The sequence below is a fragment of the Anomaloglossus baeobatrachus genome, chromosome 1, assembly GCF_048569485.1.
Source record: "Anomaloglossus baeobatrachus isolate aAnoBae1 chromosome 1, aAnoBae1.hap1, whole genome shotgun sequence".
NCBI lineage: Eukaryota > Metazoa > Chordata > Amphibia > Anura > Aromobatidae > Anomaloglossus > Anomaloglossus baeobatrachus.
In genome coordinates, this window is record NC_134353.1 from 597,039,875 (window position 1) to 597,062,255 (window position 22,381).

Consider the following 22,381-nt stretch of genomic DNA (forward strand, 5'->3'; position numbering starts at 1 on the left):
AACTTTTGTTATTGACCAAATACTTATTTTCCACCATAATTTGCAAAAAAATAAAATAAAAATCTCAATAACATTAACTGTTTTCATAACCATAATTCCATAGGAAAATATCAGCCACTGAATCAATCAGACTCAAGTGATGTGTGTCAGTTATCTGGTTGGTGCAGTATAATTTTTCTATGGAATTATTTGGGCTGGTCACTAATTACTATTATCTACTTTATGAAATTAAGTTACATAGTGAAGCATAACAAGATCTACTAATTGTTTATTTGTAGTAAAGCATAATCAAACAGAAACAACTACATACATGCATGATAATTATACTCTTTGAAGGAAAGCAATTACATTCCTTTCTGCTAATTATTTCTATGTGGATATTTATTTGTATTTGATCTATTAGTTCAATCAAGCAACACTATTTAATCGGTATTCTTGATAGGAGAGACATTTAGTTAGTGAAACAGCAAAAATTAAGAAAAATAAAGAAAAAGGATGACAAAAAAGTGCTTAAAGGAATACAAAGTGTTAAATGGAAAAATGGAGTAAACTGATAAAATATAAACGAACTGATCTGCTAATTAGATATGTTTATATTATTAAATAAAGACACATGAAAGTTTGGTCTTGTAGATTATTTTGTCTTCCACTACAATATGAAACATTTTCTAATATGCTAATTTTATCAATATTTTTGAAGCTTTGATTAAGAAACCAAATTTTATTAAAAAAAAAAAGTTTTACATATCCTCTTCAAGGGTTCAGATGTACAATATACTGTACATGCTATGGCACTAAAAGACATAGCACATCATCTATAAAAGATTATGCATGCTATATTGAATGCAGAATGCCAGAGGCATTATATACAAGCATTGTTTTAAGTGTGGATTTCCTCTGTAATACAGCACATTACAGAGGGACGGTACAGCATCACACAAGGCACTGTCACCTCCACAGTACAGAACAGTATGGAGTTTTAGGATTCACATACATTTGTATGCAACTCAATGCTCTCCATTGAATTACAGGTATATCTCAGTGGATATAGATATTTGGAAAGTCACACGACTATATCTCTTAAGCAGGCTTCACACGGTACGATCTATCGTGCGATTGCACAAGCGATCGTACCCGTCCCCGTCGTTTGTGCGTCACGGGCAAATCGCTGCCCGTGTCGCACAAAGTCGTTAAACCGCTATCACACGTACTTACCTGCTGAGCGACGTCACTGTGGGCGGCGAACATCCACTTCCTGAAGGGGGAGGGACGTTCGGCGTCACAGCGACATCACACAGCGGCCGGCCAATAGAAGCGGAGGGGCGGAGATGAGCGGGACGTAAACATCCCGCCCACCTCCTTCCTTCCGCATAGCCGACGGGTGCCGCGGGATGCAGGCAAGCTCTGTTTATCGTTCCCGGGGTGTCACAAGTTGCGCTGTGTGCTGCCACGGGAACAATGAACAACCTGCACTATTAAGAATAAATGATTTTTTAAAAATAAGCGACGAGTACACGATCGACGATTTTTTACCGATTTGAGATCGCACGTAGGTGTCACACGAGACGACGTCACGAACAATGCCGGATGTGCGTCACGAAAACCGTGACCCCGACAATGCATCACACGATAGATCGTCTCGTGTGACGCCCGCATTAGGCCTGAAACACGTCCGCAAAAAACATGGGCGTGTCGCGTAGTTCGTTTTTCAGGTCCGTGTTCCGTTTTGGATATCCGTTTCTCCGGTACGAGTGACATCAGTGTGATGGCGTATGCTTGCCGTGCGTGCGTGTTGAATGTCCGTGTATGTGTGAGATACGTACGTGTCATGTCTGTGTGCAGTCCGTGTGCAGTCCGTGTGTCTTGAGCAGTTTCACCATTTTTAAAAAAAAAAAACAAACACACGGACTGTACGGAAAACACACGTCCATGTCACGTACATGCAGACAAGGACCCATTGACTTTAGCGGGTCCGTGTCTGCGTGATGCCGGTGAAACACAAACATGTCATCCGTGTTAAAAAACGCACACACGGACACACGTTCCGAGTGGCTTTACGTGTGTGTGACTGTTACCATATCGTAACATTGGTGCACGTGTGTTCGTGCCGCCGGTACGTGTCAAAAAGTCCCAAACACGTACCAGCGGCACAGATGTGTGTTGCAGGCCTTAATGTGTTCTAAAAAAATGCATGGAAAATATTACAAATGTACTGTCATTTTCCTCCAGAAATTACAAGATATTTAAAGCAGACAGCACTGAAAGAAAGAAACAGGATGACTCTTCTTTTTTTTTAACTAGCCTACATTTACAAATGACATAAAACTTTGCAATATAGGAGGAGGAGAGTAGGAAAACAACATTTGAAGCAAAAAATGTGGTCATGACACATTGTTATGGGTGGATCTGCTGCTGATAGTGTAATGTCCCACAATTCTGTACTAATGTCCCCCATGCTGGGCCCCTTCTTGGTATATATGTTCCCCATCCTGGTCCCCTTCCTGGCATATACAATTGTAATCATAATTTTACATACACTATCTAAAAAGACACATCTGCATGCTTTTCTCACTCTCTGACATGAAATCAGAATAAACGTTTCCGTTTTAGGTCAATTAGGAACCAAAATTATTTACATTTGCCAAATGCCAGAATAATGAGAGAGATAATGTTTTAAGCCACTTCTGCAAAGTCAAAAGTTTACATACTCTAATAGTACTATGACTTTAAAAAATATTGGACAGCCCATATGATGATGTCATGTCTTTGGAAGCTTCTGATAGGTTTATTGGCAACATCTGAGTTAATTAGATACACACCTGTGGATCTATTTTAATGCACACCTAAAACACATTGTATCTTTATGTAGAATCATGGGAAAGTCAAAAGAAATCAGCCAAGATCTGCGTAAAGTTGTTTTACTGAACCATGCTGCCATTTCTTACTCAGGCTGAATACAGCTGATGAAAACCTCGCAGATCAACACTGACTCATTGAATAACATTCGTCAGAGTGCAATAAGAGTTTTTTCTCGCATTTTACATGTTTGTTTTATATACAAGTGGGACAGAGCTCAAAAATTGCACAAACACTTGCTGAGAATTAGTTTCACTGAGTAATTTTTGAATGATCTGTTTAGCTATTATTACTGGCAAAACTACACATTCCAGAAATTTTCATCTAGCCTCTTACAGTACCAGACTGGAATACTTATTTACATTATTATACAAATCTACCATCTATACAAACAAAACATGAAAATAATAGTATACACTTTCACACTAAATGGAGATTTTTTATTTTATTTTTTTTTTAATGCGAAACTACTTTTTATTATTTTTCAATAATAGCACTCACAGCTGAAAGTGGAATATTTAGGAAGAAAGAAACTTCACAGACTGATTTGTTACAATAGGGGCAATTGTTTTTATTGTGTAAAAGTGGCAAATCATAAAAAAATTGTATAAATATGGTATCGCTGTAATCTTACTGATCCGAATTATAAAGCTGTTTTTTTCAATTTTACCATATGGTGAACGTCATAAAAACAAAAAGAAAAACAATTCTAAAAATACTGTTCTTTTTCATTCTGCATTCCAAAAATCAGAATTGAAGCGCTCAAATTATGTTATGTGCCCAAAATGGTACCAATAAAAACATCAACTCATTCTACAAAAAAACAAGCCCTCACCTGACCCTGCCGGAAAAGCTAATGAAATATTATAGCTCTCAAAATAAGGTGGAGCAAAAACTTATTTTTTTATCATTTTTTTTAGTGTGTGATAGTAGCTAAACATATACTGTAAAATTATATAAGTCTGGTATCACTGTAATCATGCCCACTCGAAGAATAAAGCCTTGTAATCACTTATACCGCACAGTGAACAGCGTAACCAATAAATGTCTGATTTATTGCTCTCAGTAAGAGAAATAAAATTATAATCTCGTAGTTTTGATACCTTTTAATGGCTAACAAAAATAAAATAAATGATGTTGCACAGCAAGCTTTGAGACTCCTCAGGTCTCTTCATCAGGAGTGAGAAGTCTCGAAAGCTTCCATTGTAACATTTATTTTATTTTTGTTAGCCATTAGAAGGTATCAAAACTACAAGATAATAATTTTGTTTCTCTCACTGAGAGCAGTCAATCATTTTTGAACTGGCTAACACAGTACCAAAACTTTTTTCTTTTAAATAAATGTCTATTTTGCTTCCCAAACATCGCAATAAGGCTCAGCTTACATTTATTCTGCTCTCTAAGCTGAATGCTTATATCGAGGTTTCTGTGTAAATCTCTGAAATATATGATTCAGACAAAATCGCAGAAGGAAGATTCTCTATGGAAACACTACAGACTTTCTCTGGCTATGATCCGTCCTTGCCCTTCTTTTTACGCATGCATAAAACTGCAGTCGACCACCTCTTTTGTGCATAATTTGAAAGACAGATACTGCCAAATAGAAGACAGAGAATGGATCCTTCGGGGGCTTCATCTGAATTATGTATTTTGTAGATGTAGATGGAAACCCCGATCTAATTGCTTGTGAAGACCACAGGATAAATATGATCTATTGCAAAATGTTCTGTATGTTTGATTTCCATTTTCACTCTGCAACATCCATTGCTGTTTGATTCTGGAAAACACCAATGGAGTCAAGATTATCACTACAACCGTAGATGAATTCCCAGAGGTGTGTCAGTTCCGAGTTAGTGTCACTTGAGACAGGTATCTGCTCTTATAGCACTTGCAGGCTCTGTATATGGAGTCTGCAAACTTTTCTAGGAAACTACGTGCTCCAAAAGTCAAATAGCGCTCTTTCCCTTCTGAGTTTCTCTATGAGGCCAAATGGTACCGTACAGTCGCATATGGGATACTGTCACATACACGAGACGTTCTGCAACAATTTTGTAGTCATTTTTATCTATTTCACTTAATGAAAATACAATATTTGTGGCTAAAAGAACATTTTAGTGGTTAAAAAGTAAAAATTTTGTCTTCACTGCCTAGTGGTGAAACATATTTGGTGTCATTATGCTCACTGCAACACTAGATGATTTCATTAAGAAGTGTAGTTTGTAAAATGGGGTTACAAACAATTTGACATGGCACCCACAAACCTTCTTCTTACTTTTTGAGCTTTGCATTATGCCTGAAAAGTAGGTTCTGACCACATATCAGGTATTGCCAGTGTCAAGAAAAATTGGGTAACAAATTTTGTGGTCCATTTTCTCCTGTTACCCATGTGAAAATGAAAAATTTAGGTCTTCAGTGTCCTTTTAGTTAAACATAATATTTCATTTTCATGTCCCAAAATTATACAATTCTGTACAGCACCAATGGGTTTAAGATGCTCACCACACCCCTAGATAAATCTCATGAGGGATATAGTTTCCAACATGGGGTCACTTGTGGGGGATTTAGGTACATCAGAGGCTCGACCAACATGACATAGTGTCCATTATCTATTCCAGCCAATTTTGCACTCCAAAAGTCAAATGGTGCTCCTTTTTTTCTGAACCCTGTTTTTCGCCCAAATAATAGTTTTCCATCACATATTGGGTATCGGCATACACAGGAGAAACTGCACAACAAATTTTATGGTGCATTTTCTCCAGTTACCCAAATTTAATTTTGTGGTACATTTTATCCTCTTACCCTTGTGGAAATGGAAAAATTTGGGGCTAAAAAAATTTGTGAGAGAAAAATGTGATTTTTTTATTTTCTCAAATCAACGCTATAAAATTCTGTGCCACACCTGGAGGTTCAAGGTGCTTGCCACACAGCTAGATAAATTTGTTGAGATGTATAGTTTCCAAAATGTGGTCACTTGTGGGGAATTATATCAGTGGCTAAGCAAACGCGATATGGCGTTCGCTATCATTTCCAGCCAATTTTGTGTTCTATAAGTCAAATGGTTATCCATCCCTTCAGAGCACTGCCATGTGCCCAAACCATAGTTTTCCACCGCATATGATGTATTGGCATATTCAGGATAAATTGCACAACAAAAATTATATACAGTGCTGGCCAAAAGTATTGGCACCCCTGCAATTCTGACAGATAATACTCAGTTTCTTCTTGAAAATAATTGCAATCACAAATTCTTTGGTATTATTATCTTCATTTATTTTGCTTGCAATGAAAAAACACAAAAGAGAATGAAACAAAAATCAAATCATTGTTCATTTCATACAAAACTCCAAAAATGGGCCAGACAAAAGTATTGGCACCCTTAGCCTAATACTTGGTTGCACAACCTTTAGCCAAAATAACTGCGAACAATCGCTTCCAGTAACCATCAATGAGTTTCTTACAATGCTCTGCTGGAATTTTAGACCATTCTTCTTTGGCAAACTGCTCCAGGTCCCTGAGATTGGAAGGGTGCCTTCTCCAAACTGCCATTTTCAGATCTCTCCACACGTGTTCTATGGGATTCAGGTCTGGACTCATTGCTGGCCACTTTAGTAGTCTCTAGTGCTTTCTATCAAACCATTTTCTAGTGCTTTTTGAAGTGTGTTTTGGGTCATTGTCCTGCTGGAAGACCCATGACCTCTGAGGAAGACCCAGCTTTCTCACATTGGGCCCTACATTATGCTGAAAAATTTGTTGGTAGTCTTCAGACTTCCTAATGCCATGCACACGGTCAAGCAGTCCAGTGCCAGAGGCAGCAAAGCAACCCCAAAACATCAGGGAACCTCCACCATGTTTGACTGTAGGGACCGTGTTCTTTTCTTTGAATGCCTCTTTTTTTTTCCTGTAAACTCTATGTTGATGGCTTTTCCCAAAAAGCTCTACTTTTGTCTCATTTGACCAGAGAACATTCTTCCAAAACATTTTAGGCTTTCTCAGGTAAGTTTTGGTAAACTCCAGCCTGGCTTTTTTATGTCTCGGGGTAAGAAGTGGGGTCTTCCTGGCTATCCTACCATACAGTCCCTTTTTATTCAGATGCCGACGGATAGTACGGGTTGACACTGTTGTACCCTCGAATAATAAGGATGACAGCACTCCTCCGGGTGAAAAAACATAAAATTTCTTTATTCCATCAGTTGTGTAACAGCAATGTTTCGACCTGGTGGTCTTTGTCAAGCTTGACAAAGACCATCAGGTCGAAACGTTGCTGTTACACAACTGATGGAATAAAGAAATTGTATGTTTTTTCACCCGGAGGAGCACTGTCATCCTTATTATTGGTACGGTATGTTATTTCAAGTGATCCCTTGATCATGGACGTGCGCTCCTGAGGTGCTAATTGTGCTGTTGCACATGCACTTAAGTTTTTTAACCAAGGTGCTGTGGACTTTTCCTTTTTTGGATAACTGTTTTACCCTCGAACTGCAGGGCAGCTTAAACTTGTTTGGATGTTAGTCGAGGTTCTTTATCCACCATCCACACAATCTTGCGTTGAAATCTTTCTTCAATTTTTCTTTTTCCTCCACATCTAGGGAGGTTAGCCACAGTGCCATGGGCTTTAAACTTCTTGATGACACTACGCACCGTAGACACAGGAACTTTTAGGTCTTTGGAGATGGACTTGTAGCCTTGAGATTGCTCATGCTTCCTCACAATTTGGATTCTCAAGTCCTCAGACAGTTATTTGGTCTTCTTTCTTTTCTCCATGCTCAATGTGGTACACACAAGGACACATGACAGAGGCTGAGTTAACTTTAATCCATGTCAACTGGCTGCAAGTGTGATTTAGTTATTGCCAACACTTGTTAGGTGCCACAGGTAAGTTACAGGTGCTGTTAATTACACAAATTAGAGAAGCATCACATGATTTTTCAAACAGTGCCAATACTTTTGTCCACCCCCTTTTTTATGTTTGGTGTGGAATTATATCCAATTTGGCTCTATGACACTTTTTTTTTTTCATTGAAGAAAAATTAAATGAAGATAATAATACCAAAGAATTTGTGATTGCAATCATTTTCAAGAAGAAACTGAGTATTATCTGACAGAATTGCAGGGGTGCAAATACTTTTGGACAGCACTGTAGTTCATTTTCACCCATTAGCCTTGTGAAAATGCTACATTTTGAACTAAAGCAACATTTTCTGGGAAAAATATGATTTTTTTATTTTTTCAGTTCAACATTATAAAATTCTGGGAAGCAGCTGGGGGTTCAAGGTTCTCAACACACAGGTAGATAAATTCCTTGAGGGGTCTATTTTCCAAAATGGGGTCACTTGTGGTGGGTTTCAACTGTTTAGGCACATCAGGGGCTCTACAAACTTGACATGGCGTCCACTATCAATTCCAGACAATTTTGCGTTGCAACAGTCAAATGGTGCTTCTTCCCTACTGAGCCCTGCTGTCCATGCAAATAGTAGTTTTCCCCCACAGTATTGGCTTACTCAAAATAAAGTAAACAACAAATTTTATGGTCCAATTTCTCCTGTTATCCTTGTAAAAATACTAAATTTGGAGTTAAAGTAACATTTTTGTAGAAAAAAGTAATTCTCTCCTTCCATATTGCTTTAGTTCCTATGAAGGAAGGAACTGATGGGTTAATAAACTTCTTGGATGTGGTTTTGAGCAGCTTGGGGAGTACCATTTTTAGAATGGTGTCACTCTTGGGTATTTTCTGTCACCTAGGCCTCTCAAAGTCACTTCAAATGTGATGTGGTCCCTAAAGAAATAGTTTGGTAAATTTTGTCGGAAAAATTAGAAATTGCTGGTAAAGTTTTAACCGTTCAAATTTCCTTACAAAAAAATGTATGTTTCAAAAATGGCGTTGATGTAAAATATATGTGTGTCAAATGTTATTTATTAACTATTTTGTGTGACATAAGTTTATTTTATATGTGCTAGTGTGTTTTTTTATTTCACTACTGTAGGCGGAGTTCAGAGTTTCCAAATGTTTTTGCCTGATACATCATTTGCAACCTTTCAAAAAAATTACTACATTTGTTGCAAATGTTCCCCAATCTCTTCATGGAGTAATTTTATGCATGTAACCAATTTTTGAAATATTTTAGGGACCTTGCAACCTTATACACTAGAATGTCACAAAAATAGTTAAATTCAGAAAAATACACCTTTTTGATATTGCACAAAATTCATGTACTGTGTGAATCATTTTGAAGAATTTGGTGCAAAAAATGTCAGCGAATACCATAAGACAAAGAAAAGTTACTTAAACGCAATTGATGAATCGACCTCACTATCATATTCTATTATTCTATTACAACATAATATTATATTAAAAGTATTGTCAATCAATAAAGGTGGAGAACTGGTGAAAAATAGAGAATACATATGACATATGTAATGGCCAGATGTACTCTAGTGTTATTACTCATATGCACATATTCTGTCATCCGAAACCATGACTAAGAGACCATTCAGACATTCGTACACATGGATCCAATATCAAACTACAATGCATGGACTGCTTGAGGGTCGGATATCCCAACTGGAGCATGACAGTTTCATATATTTCTATAAGGCTGTTACACTTGGGTCAGGAGAGCCATGGCCAGTCCATGTATTGCAGTCCGACATGGGACTAATTTACACATATATCTGCATGAGCCTTAACACTTTAAAGACGTGCAATTATGCAACATAATTACATTAGGTTTCTAATAAAATGAGATGAACAATTATATAAAAAGAGAACAGAGATGGGAAATAGGTTCCTAGAGTTTTCAATGACAACATAACAGAGAAACCAGACTGCAAAAGCATCCGGTAGTCAGTATGTACTGAGGCATATAAAATTATGATCCAAGTAAAAGACCTCACCTTGAGTATGAAGTTTAGTTTCTTGTAGACTATTTATAATATCCTGTCGGGATGGTAGATCTGGAAATCTCTCCTCAAGAATGCACAGAATTTCTTCTTTTTGCTCTGATACCTTTTCGTGGTCAGCAAATAAACAGCTAAATAAAATGCTTCCTGAGGACAAAATGACAAACAAATTCACCTGTCCATCCATACTATTATGAGCAATCATACGGTAATATCAATTAACAAAATGCAAGGTGAATGACCAAAAGAGAAATCGAAATCAAATCAATATATGGTGTGACCACACCTTACCTTCACAACAGTATCAGTTCTTATAGGAACCCTTGAGTTTTCTAAGTAACTCTGGAGAGAAGTTATTCTAAACATCTTGGAGAACTAACCATAGATCTTCTGTGAATGAGGAAATTCTTCTGTTTGTTCACATAATCCTAGACAAACTCGATAATGCTGAGATCGGGGCTCTGGGAAGGCCAATCCATACCATCACTTCCATATACTTCAGCCTCATTGAGAATGAATGAAGTGACAGTCATGCATCAACCTCCATTTTGCAAAAAGGATTAAAGTACTCCATTGGGAATACTGATCAGACCATCAGTAACTTATTACCTATCCTGTTGATAAATAACTTGTTTTCACTGGCAAACCAATTAAAAGGGGTACTTCAGGGAGACAAAATGGTCTTCTTCTGTACTTGCCCTCATAAACTATATAGATGAGATGTACAATACTGTTCCTGTACTTGCAATTCATTGTGATACTGGAACCGCTCTTTGCTGCTCCCCCTTCCTTCTGGGATGTTATATCACCCCTCAAAGGACCGTGGTCTGCTCCATGCTGTTGGTATTAGCCCCCTAATAATAGCTGCTTCTGTTCTGTAGGAGAGCAGGGGGCAGAGCGGAGGCGATGCCATGCCCCATGTTCTCGGACTGCAGGAAAGCAGCTATTATCAGAGGGCTAAAACCAACAGCATGGAGCAGGCCATGCCCCCTGTTCTCAGACTGCAGAAGAGGAGCTCTTATCAGGGGGCTAATACCAACAGCATGGAGCAGGCCATGCTCCTGTTCTCTGATTGCAGAAAAGCAGCTATTATCAGGGGGCTAATACCAATAGCATGGAGCAGACCATGCACCCACCACACCCTATAGAGCAGAAATAGCAGCTTTTGCGTCACACTACATTACAGGAACACAAACAGCACTGTGTATCTAATCTTTATAGTTTATGAGGCCAGGGACAGTAGAAGAATTTTTATCTCCTCAGAGTACCCCTTTAAACCCTTTCCCTCCACAGCCAACTTTTGTTTTTGCACTTTTATTTTCTCCTGATCTGCTTTCAAGAGCAATAACTTTTTTATTTTCAGGCAAAATGGCTCTGTCAAAACTTGTCTTTTACAGGATAAGTTGAAATTTTTAATGACACCATATAATGTACAGAATAATGGGGGGGGGGAAATTGTGGGAAGAAAAAAAGCAATTCTGCCATGGTTTTAGGGGCTTTGTCCTTACGACATACAGTCTGTGGTAAAAGTTAAGTGGGCTTTACACACAGCGATATCGGTATCGATATCGCTAGCGAGCGTACCCGCCCCCCATCGGTTGTGCGTCACGGGCAAATCGCTGCCCGTGGCGCACAACATCACTTACACCCGTCACACATACTTACCTGCCTAGCGACGTTGCTGTGGCCGGCAAACCGCCTCCTTTCTAAGGGGCCGGTTCATGCGGCGTCACAGCGGCGTCACTAAGCGGCCGCCCAATAGAAGCGGAGGGGCGGAGATGAGCGGGACGAACATCCCGCCCACCTCCTTCCTTCCTCATGCGTGCGGCTGCAGGTACGTTGTTGTTCCTCGTTCCTGCGGTGTGACACATAGCGATGTGTGCTGCCGCAGGAACGACGAACAACATCGTACCTGCAACAGCAACGATAATTGGGATAGGAACGACTGGACAACGATCAACGATATGGTGAGTATTTTTGATCGTTAACGGTCGTTCTTGCGGGGTCACGCGCAACGACGTCGCTTACAAGGCCGGATGTGCGTCACGAATTCCATGACCCCAACGACATCTTGTTAGTGATGTCGTTACGTGTAAAGCCCGCTTTACTCTCATCATTATTCTCCAGGTCAGTATGATTCTGATAATACCAAACTTGTACACATTTCCTCATGTTCATTTGTAGAAAAAACTTCAGAGATTTGTAAAAGGAAATAATAAAAAGTTTGTTTTGTGTCACAAGTGTTCAAGACCTGTAATTTTTATGGGCTGGATGCAAAGTTTTGACGTGCTTTTATTGCCTTTCTTTTTTAAGGGAGGAGTAGCAACCAAAAAAAACATATTTCTGAGGCTTACATTTTTTTGGAAATGCAACAGTTGTAGCCCATGTCCTGGATACGTCTGTGTGTGGTGGCTCTTGAATCACTGACTCCAGCAGCTGTTGTGTCCTTGTGAATCTCCCCAAAAATTTTTAATGGCCTTTTCTTAACAATCCTATATAGACTACGGCTATCCCAGTTGCTTGTGCACCTTTTTCTACCACATTCTTTCCTTCCACTCAACTTTCCATTAACCCTTTCACGACCACTGTCAGAAAAAATTACGTCCTGTTTTTACGTGACTTAACGACCAGGCTATTTTTGGGATATTTTCTGCCACCTAGGCTTCTCAAAGTAAATTCAAATGTGATGTGGAATCTAAAAAAATGGTTTTGTAAATTTTGTTGGAAAAATTAGAAATTGCTGATGAACTTTGAACCCTTCTAACGTCCTAACAAAATAAAATTTTGCTTAAAAAATTCACTGGTGTAAAGTAGACATGTGGGAAATGTTATTTAGTAACTATTTTGTGTAACATAACTCTCGGATTTTGTCACGCTTCCCGGTCCCCGTGCCCCGCTCTCCGGTCCCCGTGGCCCACTCTCCGGTCCCCCTGGTCCGCTCCCCGGTTCCCGGCGGCATCCCCTGCTCACCACTCCTGTCCCGGCCTCTTCTTCCTCGCCTGCGCCCTCCATGTGTCCTGCTTCCCGCTCCCGGCGCCCCTCTGTGACGTGGGACACTCACCCGGGCACTCCTGCTTCCTCTGCACCGCTCCCTGGACTAGCTTCTGGCACACGGGCCTCGCGCATGCGCATTAGGGCGCGCGCGCGGTCATTGACCCTCTCTTAAAGGGCCAGCACCCAGAAACAGGAAATTGCATAGACAGGTACAGGGTATATTAGGATTCTCTTTCCTGGTGGGCGGGGCCTGTTCTACGTGTTTAGTAAGCTAGGAGTTCAGGTCCTCGTATTGCTGTGTCCAGTATTAACCCCTGTCTGTCTCGCAGAGCCTGTCCTGCCATGCCAGCCGGTCCTGACCACGTCCGTTCCAGTACTACTGACGGTGACTTCGGCGGAGATTCCACCACCTCTGCAGCTCCGCCAGTCTCCAGTCCCTGGCTCCGTTTGGTGACCCGTCTCCTCGCTCAGCAGGTTCCGGATTCAGTCTGACCCTTCAACCCGGCCTCGGACCCTGAGCCTCGTCACCCGGACTACCGTCTAGAACTCCGTGTTCTCAGCGACATCTACTTTCCAGCTCTCCTACGGGCTGGCTTGCTACCAATAGTGCTTCGGCTGCCGTGCATCAAGACCCTTTGGAGGGGTGACCGGCCTGGCTGCCTCACCAGGGGAACCCGGTGTACGGTCCAGTGTTTCCACCACCCGGACATAACAGATTTATGGGCATAACATTTCCAAGTTTGAAAATTGCAACATTTTCAAAATGTTTGCCAAATATCTGAAATTTTCACATAAATGCAATAAATATTGGCCTAAATTTACCACTAACATGAAGTAAAATATGTCACAAAAAAACATAGTCAGAATCGCCAAAATCCGTTGAAGCGTTCCAGAGTTATAACCTGTCAAAGTGACACTGGTCAGAATAGCAAACAATGGACTGGCAAAAAGGGTGTTTTAGTGGCCAGGGTGAAGGGGTTAACACGCTTGGCTACAACACTCTGTGAACAGCCAGCCTTCTGGACATCTGTCAAGTCAGCAGTCTTCCCCCATGATTGTGTAGCCTAGTGATCCAGACTAAGGGGCCATTTTAAACGTTTAGGAAGCCTTTGCAAGTATTTTGTGGTAATTATTAGTGATGAGCGAGCATGCTTGTAACTACTCGGTACTCGCACGAGTATCGCTGTACTCGGGCTGCTCGGCGGGGACCGAGTAATCTCGCGATACTCGTGCTGTACTCGTGGTCTTCATTTCTGCATGTTGGCGCTCTTTTGAGAGCCAGCCCTCATGCAGGGATTGGCTGGCAGACCACTGCAATGCCACAGCCCTGTTAGTTGTGGAATTGCAGTGATTGGCCGGCCTGCACAGCGTGACCGAGCCTTTATACCGGCCGGCGCGCTGTGCTCTGCTCACAGCTATCCAGACAGTCAGTGCAGGGAGAGTGTCGCTGATTCAGGGAAAGCTTTGCGGCCCTTTATAGCTTTTTCAGTTGCAGGGCTGCAAACAGTGTGACCAAAAGTCCTTCTCAGGACTATTCTAGTTGTATACAGGCAGGCAGGGTATAGCCAGGTCGGAGTACAGTAGCAGAGTCCTTCTCAGGACTATTGTTGCTATATACAGGCAGGGTATAGCCAGGTCGGAATACAGGCTAGTGACCAGAAGAGTCCTTGTCAGGACTATTGTAGCAGTATACAGGCAGGCAGGCAGGCAGGCAGGGTATATAGCCATTCCTAGTGGTGACCGTATACCAGCCTTCATCATATCTGGGGCTGGTGTACACAGTCTAAAACAGTCCAGATAGTGTCAGACTTCTCAGTAATTGTCGCTCCTAAAAACCAGTTAGGTTCTTATTGCGTCCGTGCTTGCATTTAAAAACAGCACGTGTGTGGCAGTCGGTGGCAGGGTACAGGTGCGCGTTTTGCACAAACTATTATATAACGCACAAGTCTAGTGTATAATACACGTCAGTCAGCAGTGTCTGATAGTGTCAGACTTCTCAGTAATTGTCGCTCCTAAAAACCAGTTAGGTTCTTATTGCGTCCGTGCTTGCATTTAAAAACAGCATGTGTGTGTCTGTCGGTGGCAGCGTACAGGTGCGCGTTTTGCACAAACTATTATATAACGCACAAGTCTAGTGTATAATACACGTCAGTCAGCAGTGTCTGATAGTGTCAGACTTCTCAGTAATTGTCGCTCCTAAAAACCAGTTAGGTTCTTATTGCGTCCGTGCTTGCATTTAAAAACAGCACGTGTGTGTCTGTCGGTGGCAGCGTACAGGTGCGCGTTTTGCACAAACTATTATATAACGCACAAGTCTAGTGTATAATACACGTCAGTCAGCAGTGTCTGATAGTGTCAGACTTCTCAGTAATTGTCGCTCCTAAAAACCAGTTAGGTTCTTATTGCGTCCGTGCTTGCATTTAAAAACAGCACGTGTGTGTCTGTCGGTGGCAGCGTACAGGTGCGCGTTTTGCACAAACTATTATATAACGCACAAGTCTAGTGTATAATACACGTCAGTCAGCAGTGTCTGATAGTGTCAGACTTCTCAGTAATTGTCGCTCCTAAAAACCAGTTAGGTTCTTATTGCGTCCGTGCTTGCATTTAAAAACAGCACGTGTGTGTCTGTCGGTGGCAGCGTACAGGTGCGCGTTTTGCACAAACTATTATATAACGCACAAGTCTAGTGTATAATACACGTCAGTCAGCAGTGTCTGATAGTGTCAGACTTCTCAGTAATTGTCGCTCCTAAAAACCAGTTAGGTTCTTATTGCGTCCGTGCTTGCATTTAAAAACAGCACGTGTGTGTCTGTCGGTGGCAGCGTACAGGTGCGCGTTTTGCACAAACTATTATATAACGCACAAGTCTAGTGTATAATACACGTCAGTCAGCAGTGTCTGATAGTGTCAGACTTCTCAGTAATTGTCGCTCCTAAAAACCAGTTAGGTTCTTATTGCGTCCGTGCTTGCATTTAAAAACAGCACGTGTGTGTCTGTCGGTGGCAGCGTACAGGTGCGCGTTTTGCACAAACTATTATATAACGCACAAGTCTAGTGTATAATACACGTCAGTCAGCAGTGTCTGATAGTGTCAGACTTCTCAGTAATTGTCGCTCCTAAAAACCAGTTAGGTTCTTATTGCGTCCGTGCTTGCATTTAAAAACAGCATGTGTGTGGCAGTCGGTGGCAGCGTCAGGCTCCATATTGTCCCTGGATAGAGACGTGCATGATGGCCTGTAAACATGAAGTGCCCATTGTAAGGAAGTGGGTCTATTGTAGTATAGCCCTTAGGCAGGGCAGCCAAAAATTTGGAGGCTCCACATTGTCCCTGGATAGAGATGTGCATGAGGGCCTCAAAACATTGTTCCCATTGCAAAGGAGCGGGTCTCCTGTCGTTGTAATGCCCATTCAGAAAGAATGGGCAAAAAAATGTACCACTGGGGGTATACCTGAAACAACGGCTTAACTATTGTAACGGTCACCATGATGGCGCATGAGGAGAAGGAGGAGCAGTCCAGCGATTAGCCAAAGTCCAGAAGTGTGTTACCATGGGTGAGTGGAGGTACATGGCAAATTCCCGTTACAAACTTTAAATTCCGCTGTAATTTGCTGTTGGTGTGTGTGGTGAAGTCTGGCCAAATCCAACCCTTGTTCATCTTGATCAGAGTCAGCCTGTCAGCATTTACAGTTGACAGGCGGGTGCGTTTATCTGTAATGATTCCACCTGCGGCACTAAAAACACGCTCTGACAAAACGCTAGCGGCAGGGCAGGCCAGGACTTCCAAGGCGTAGAGAGCCAATTCATGCCACGTGTCCAGCTTGGATACACATTAATTGTAAGGCACAGAGGAATGTCGGAGTACAGTTGTTTGATCTGCAAGGTACTCCTTGAGCATCTGGCCAAACTTAGGATTTCTTGTGGCACTACCCCTCACCTCAGGGGCTGTGGTATGTGAGGGGCTGAGAAAACTGTCCCACATCTTAAAGACTGTTCCCCTACCTCTGGCGGATTGGACTTGTGCCCCTCTCGGCTGTACGCCTTGGTTGTCCACTGATTCCTGACCTATGCCGCTAGCGTTTTGTGAGGGGAATGCTTTGCCTACTTCCGTGACTATGGCCTTCTGGAACTGCTGCATTTTGCCTGACCTCTCCGCCTCGGGAATAACAGACATAAAGTTCTCCTTTTAGCGTGGGTCTAACATTGTTACCAACCAGTAATGATTGTCGGCCAAGATGTTCTTAACGCGAGGGTCACGAGACAGGCAGCTTACCATAAAGTCAGCCATGTGTGCCAGACTCTTAACAGCCATCACTTCAGTATCCTGACCAACACGATGACTGAACATGCTGTCCTCCTCCTCCTCCTCCTCATCATCTACCCTGTCCTCTGGCCAGCCACGCTGAACCGAGGATATGACTGCATGTCATATCCTCAATTTGGCCAGAGAGTTGCTCCATGTCTTCATCCTCCTCCTCGTCATAGTCCTCCACTGCACGTTGTGATGAGACGAGGCTGGGCTGTGTGTTATCATCACCCACACCCACTACTGTTTCTTGCTCAAACTCATCGCGCTCTGCCTGCAATGCATCATGGTTGTTTTTTGAGCAGAGACCATTTTAGAAGGCAGAGAAGCGGTATGGTGACGCTAATAATGTCGTCATCGCCGCTCACCATCTTGGTGGAGTCCTCAAAGTTTTGGCGGATGGTGCATAGGTCGGACATCCATCTCCACTCCTCAGGTGTTATGTGTGGAGTTTGACCCATTTCCCGACGGCTTAGGTGATGCAGGTACTCAACAACTGCCCTCTTCTGCTCACATATCCTGACCAACTTGTGCAGAGTTGAATTCCAACGCGTGGGGACATCACACACCAGTCTGTGTGCCGGAAGATGCAAACGGCGTCTTAAGCCGGCAAGGCCGGCTGAAGCAGTAGGTGACTTTCGAAAATGTGCAGACAGGCGGCGAACTTTTACCAGCAGATCAGACAGCTCTGAGTATGACTTTAGAACCGCTGAACCACGAGGTTGAGCACATGGGCCACGCATGGAACATGTGTCAGCTGGCCTCGCCTCAAAGCCGCCACCAGGTTCCGGCCATTGTCACACACGACCTTTCCTGGCTTTAGGTTCAGAGTTGTGAGCCAGTGATCTGCCTGCTGTTTCAGAGCTGTCCACAGCTCTTCTGCATTGTGGGGTTTGTCACCTATGCAGATTAGCTTCAGCACTGCCTGTTGCCGCTTCGCCGAGACAGTGCTGCAGTGCTTCTGTGTCGCCCTGGACAAGCCAGGGGCCACAGAGCACAACACTTAAACACCCCACACTCCCTACAGGCATATCATAGTCAAAACACAAAATCCTTGTTGCCTTCCCCAGGGGCTGTTGTCCACACCAGGGTGTGGAGCCAGGCGGTTGGTCTCCACCCACCGAGGAGGAGGGAAAACACAGGCAGTGAGAGTTAAGCTAAGGAAGTGGAAGGAGGAAAGTAGTAGAGAGGAGAAAAGTGACAGCAAAGAGCCTGAAGTTGGTCCGGGTGTGTGGCCCGGACAGGACAGCAAGGTTGGCAGGATGTGGTGACCGTCTGCAGTGGAGGCCGATTGGAGTCTGCTGTAAGGACCGTGGACGGGTGGTGACCCGGCCGTACCGGACCGGTATACAAAGAGAAGCCAGCACCATTGGCAGAGGACTTTCGGATCCCGGCAAGGCTTGGTGTCGCCGTGAATTTGCCAAATCCGTTAGTGAAGGGAACCTCAGGGTTTCCAAACAGCCAAGTCCAGATAGAAGGCAACCGTACAACCGTGAAGGGGAGACACCGCCACCGCCAAGGGCAACCGTCTCCCAGGGCCAGCGCCTGTGGGCAAAAGGGGCTCCTCCGGCCCATATCCAGGTCGGGGAGCGGGTTACCGTTGGGAAACCATCACTACCAACACTTAACTTAGGTGCAGGGAGAGACAGTCATCACTAACCTGCAGGGAGGAACAACCGCAGCCGTCCGAGTGACCCGTCCATCCAGCCACTTGTTTTACCGTGAACTGTGTCATCATCATTGGGCTGAGTGAGTACCTCCGTGCCGTGCGGCACAGCGCTGCCCCTGCGACCCTGCACCTCATCAGGCCCCGCAACCCGCCTGTCATCCATCTCTACCCCATCACCAGGCCCCGGGACAACCAACCCCCCTACCCACGGAGGGGAGAAATAACAACAAAGCTGCTCCCTGTGTCACAGGCTCCCGGGATCCCCGTCCAGAGCAGCGGTGGTGTCCACACAATCACCACAACCGTGGCCTTGCCCACATGCACTTGTCCACGTGTCTGTGGTTAGGTGGACTTTGGCTGAAACAGCGTTGTTCAGGGCACGTGTGATGTTTTGTGACACGTGGTTATGCAATGCGGGGACGGCACACCAGGAGAAATAGTGGCGGCTGTGGGCCGAGTAACGTGGGACAGCTGCCACCATCAGGTCGCGGAATGCTTCTGTCTCAACCAGCCTAAAAGGCAACATTTCCAGCGCAAGCAGTCGCGAAATGTTAGCATTTAGAACTGTGGCATGTGGGGTGTTGGCAGTGTATTTGCGCCTGCGTTCAAAGGTTTGCTGAATGGATAACTGAACGCTGCGCTGGGACAAGGATGTGCTTGATGATGGTGTTCTTTCTGCGTAGGCAACTGCAGGTGCAGGAGTGGAGGAGGCTTGTTCGCAGGCAGCATGGACAGGGGATTGGCTCGCATGCACAACCAGCGAAGACGTAGCAGTGACATCAGCAAGCACTGCTCCTCGACTCTGTTGTACTTCCCACAAAGTCGGGTGCTTGGCTGACATGTGCCTGATCATGCTGGTGGTGGTCAGGCTGCTAGTTTTGGTACCCCTGCTGATGCTGGCATGGCAGGTGTTGCAAATGGCCTTTTTAGAATCATCTGGAGCCAACTTAAAAAACTGCCAGTGTCAGAGTTCCGGGTTTTCCAGTTTTCTTTTGAAAGAGCTTGCCCTTTGTTAACATGGAGTTTTCTGTTCTGTTGCCCTACTTCCTGTCCATCTGTTTAAAAGCCGCCCCTAAAGCTTAGTCCAGTGCCTGAGTATACTGCTTCCAGTGTGCTCCTGCCCTGCTGCTTTTGGTTCCTGATTGTTATTCGGATCCTCTTGGAAAACAACCGACACCGACTCTGGACTTCATCTGGTATCATCTAGCTGTGCCCGGACTCCGTTTGCCGTCTTTGGTCGGCACTTCTGCCTGGTTCCTTCCATTTAATACCACTCTGGACTCACATCACGTACGGACATTTTTGGACTTACCTATTGCCCTTTTGTGTCCCGGCTGCTGCGCATTTAGGGCTTCTGGGGTGATTGCCAGACAGTCCCTGTATAGGGGTTCACTCTTGGTGGTCTCCCTGGGGGAGTCCGGTGTGCGGTCCCGGGAATTCCCTTTCGCTCCGTCCCTGGAAGGTATTTCCTGTATTTATGTTCTACTGTGTTTTTGTTCCGTTTATGTACATATTTGCTGGTTGCATATTATAAACGTCTTGCACCAAGAACTCGTCTCTGGTTGTCATTGCCCTAACGCAATCGAAATCCTCAATACATACAATAGTATTACAGCCAGACTCGGGAAGACCTAACATTTGTACAGGCACCTTGTGTCGTGTTGTTCCGGGGAACAGTTGCCTGACGTCTGCCTGTGGCCACCACTCTGCTTCTTACTGCCTGTTGGGATGCTACGCCTCCCTCCCCCTGTGCACTGCTGTCCTCGCTCTGCATATCCTCCTGCCAGGTTGGGTCAGTTACTGGATCATCCACCACGTCGTCTTCCTCTTCCGCACCCTGCTCCTCCTCCTGACTTCCTGACAATTGTGTCTCATCATCGTCCACCCCTTGTTGAGACACGTTGCCAACTTCGTGAGAACGTGGCTGCTCAAATATTTGGGCATCTGTACATACAATCTCGTCATGGCCCACTTCAACAGGAGCTGGCGAGAGGCCAGAATTTGTGAATGGAAACGTGAACGAACAGCTCTTCCGAGTGTCCAAGTGTGTGATCAGTAATGTCCGTGGACGTGTACTCGGCCTGGTGGTAGGAAGGAGGATCAGGTTCTGAAATGTGCGGTGCAGTATCACGGCTACTGACACTTGACCGTGTGGAAGACAGAGTGTTTGTGGTGGTGCCAATCTGACTGGAAGCATTATCCGCTATCCAACTAACAACCTGTTGACACTGGTCTTGGTTCAAGAGCGGTGTACTGCTGCGGTCCCCAAGAATTTGGGACAGGACGTGCGAGCGACTAGATGTGGCCCTTTGTTGTGGCGAAATTAGAGCTTGCACACAACCTCGGTCTCTGCCTGCACCACCATCACGTCCACTTCCTTGTTCGTTGACAACGCCCTTGCGCATTTTGCAATGCTGTGCTGATGTGTATTCACTAGACTTGTGCGTTATATCCAAGTTTTTGCAAAACTCACACAAATGCAGCGGAAAGCTGCCACCAACAGGCACACACGTGCGGTTTTTAAATGCAAGCACGGAGGCACTAAGAACCTAACAGGTCTCTATCCAGGGACAACGTGGAGCCTCCCAATTTTTGGCTGCCCTGCCTAAGGGCTATACTACAATAGACCCACTTCCTTCCAATGGGCACTTCAGGTTTACAGGCCCTCATGCACGTCTCTATCCAGGGACAACGTGGAGCCTCCCAATTTTTGGCTGCCCTGCCTAAGGGCTATACTACAATAGACCCACTTCCTTACAATGGGCACTTCAGGTTTACAGGCCATCATGCACGTCTCTATCCAGGGACAATGTGGAGCCTCCCAATTTTTGGCTGCCCTGCCTAAGGGCTATATTATAATACACCCACTTCCTGACAATGGGCACTTCAGGTTTACAGGCCCTCATGCACGTCTCTATCCAGGGACAACGTGGAGCCTCCCAATTTTTGGCTGCCCTGCCTAAGGGCTATACTACAATAGACCCACTTCCTTCCAATGGGCACTTCAGGTTTACAGGCCATCATGCACGTCTCTATCCAGGGACAATGTGGAGCCTCCCAATTTTTGGCTGCCCTGCCTAAGGGCTATACTATAATACACCCACTTCCTGACAATGGGCACTTCAGGTTTACAGGCCATCATGCACGTCTCTATCCAGGGACAATGTGGAGCCTCCCAATTTTTGGCTGCCCTGCCTAAGGGCTATACTACAATAGACCCACTTCCTTACAATGGGCACTTCAGGTTTACAGGCCCTCATGCACGTCTGTATGCAGGGGCATTGGTGAACCTCACAATTTTGGACTGCCCTGGCAAAGGAAAATACTACAAAGACTCACTTCCTCAAAATGGGCACATTAGACTCAAGAGGCCTTCATGTACGTCTCTTCTCAGGGACATCGGAGTGCCACACAATGTTTTCATGTAAAATCTTTCATGTATTAATCTCAAAAAGTAACATACACCAGCTCTATCTCACTATTGGGTATGTGCCCTTAACATTTTTGCCATGAAAAATCATTTTGGGGTCATTTTGGAAGGTTTTCTGGTGAGTCCGTAAAAATGGCGTGAAACGCGGACAAAATTGTTCACAGCTGTGACTTTTGAGTGATAAATGCTTCAAGGGGTCTTCCCCATGCTGTTGCCATGTCATTTGAGCAC

General features: G+C 44.1%; 1 protein-coding gene across 7 annotated transcripts in view; it reads right to left on the minus strand.

The window, feature by feature from the left end:
- PRUNE2 (prune homolog 2 with BCH domain) overlaps positions 1 to 22,381 on the minus strand; it is a 539,766-nt gene that overhangs the window by 381,569 nt on the left and 135,816 nt on the right. For all 7 annotated transcript variants that reach the window (XM_075318132.1, XM_075318117.1, XM_075318106.1 and 4 more), the window contains exon 5: positions 9,748 to 9,900. In XM_075318132.1, the coding sequence (XP_075174247.1) occupies positions 9,748 to 9,900 (153 nt within the window). The remainder of the gene's footprint in view (positions 1 to 9,747; positions 9,901 to 22,381) is intronic.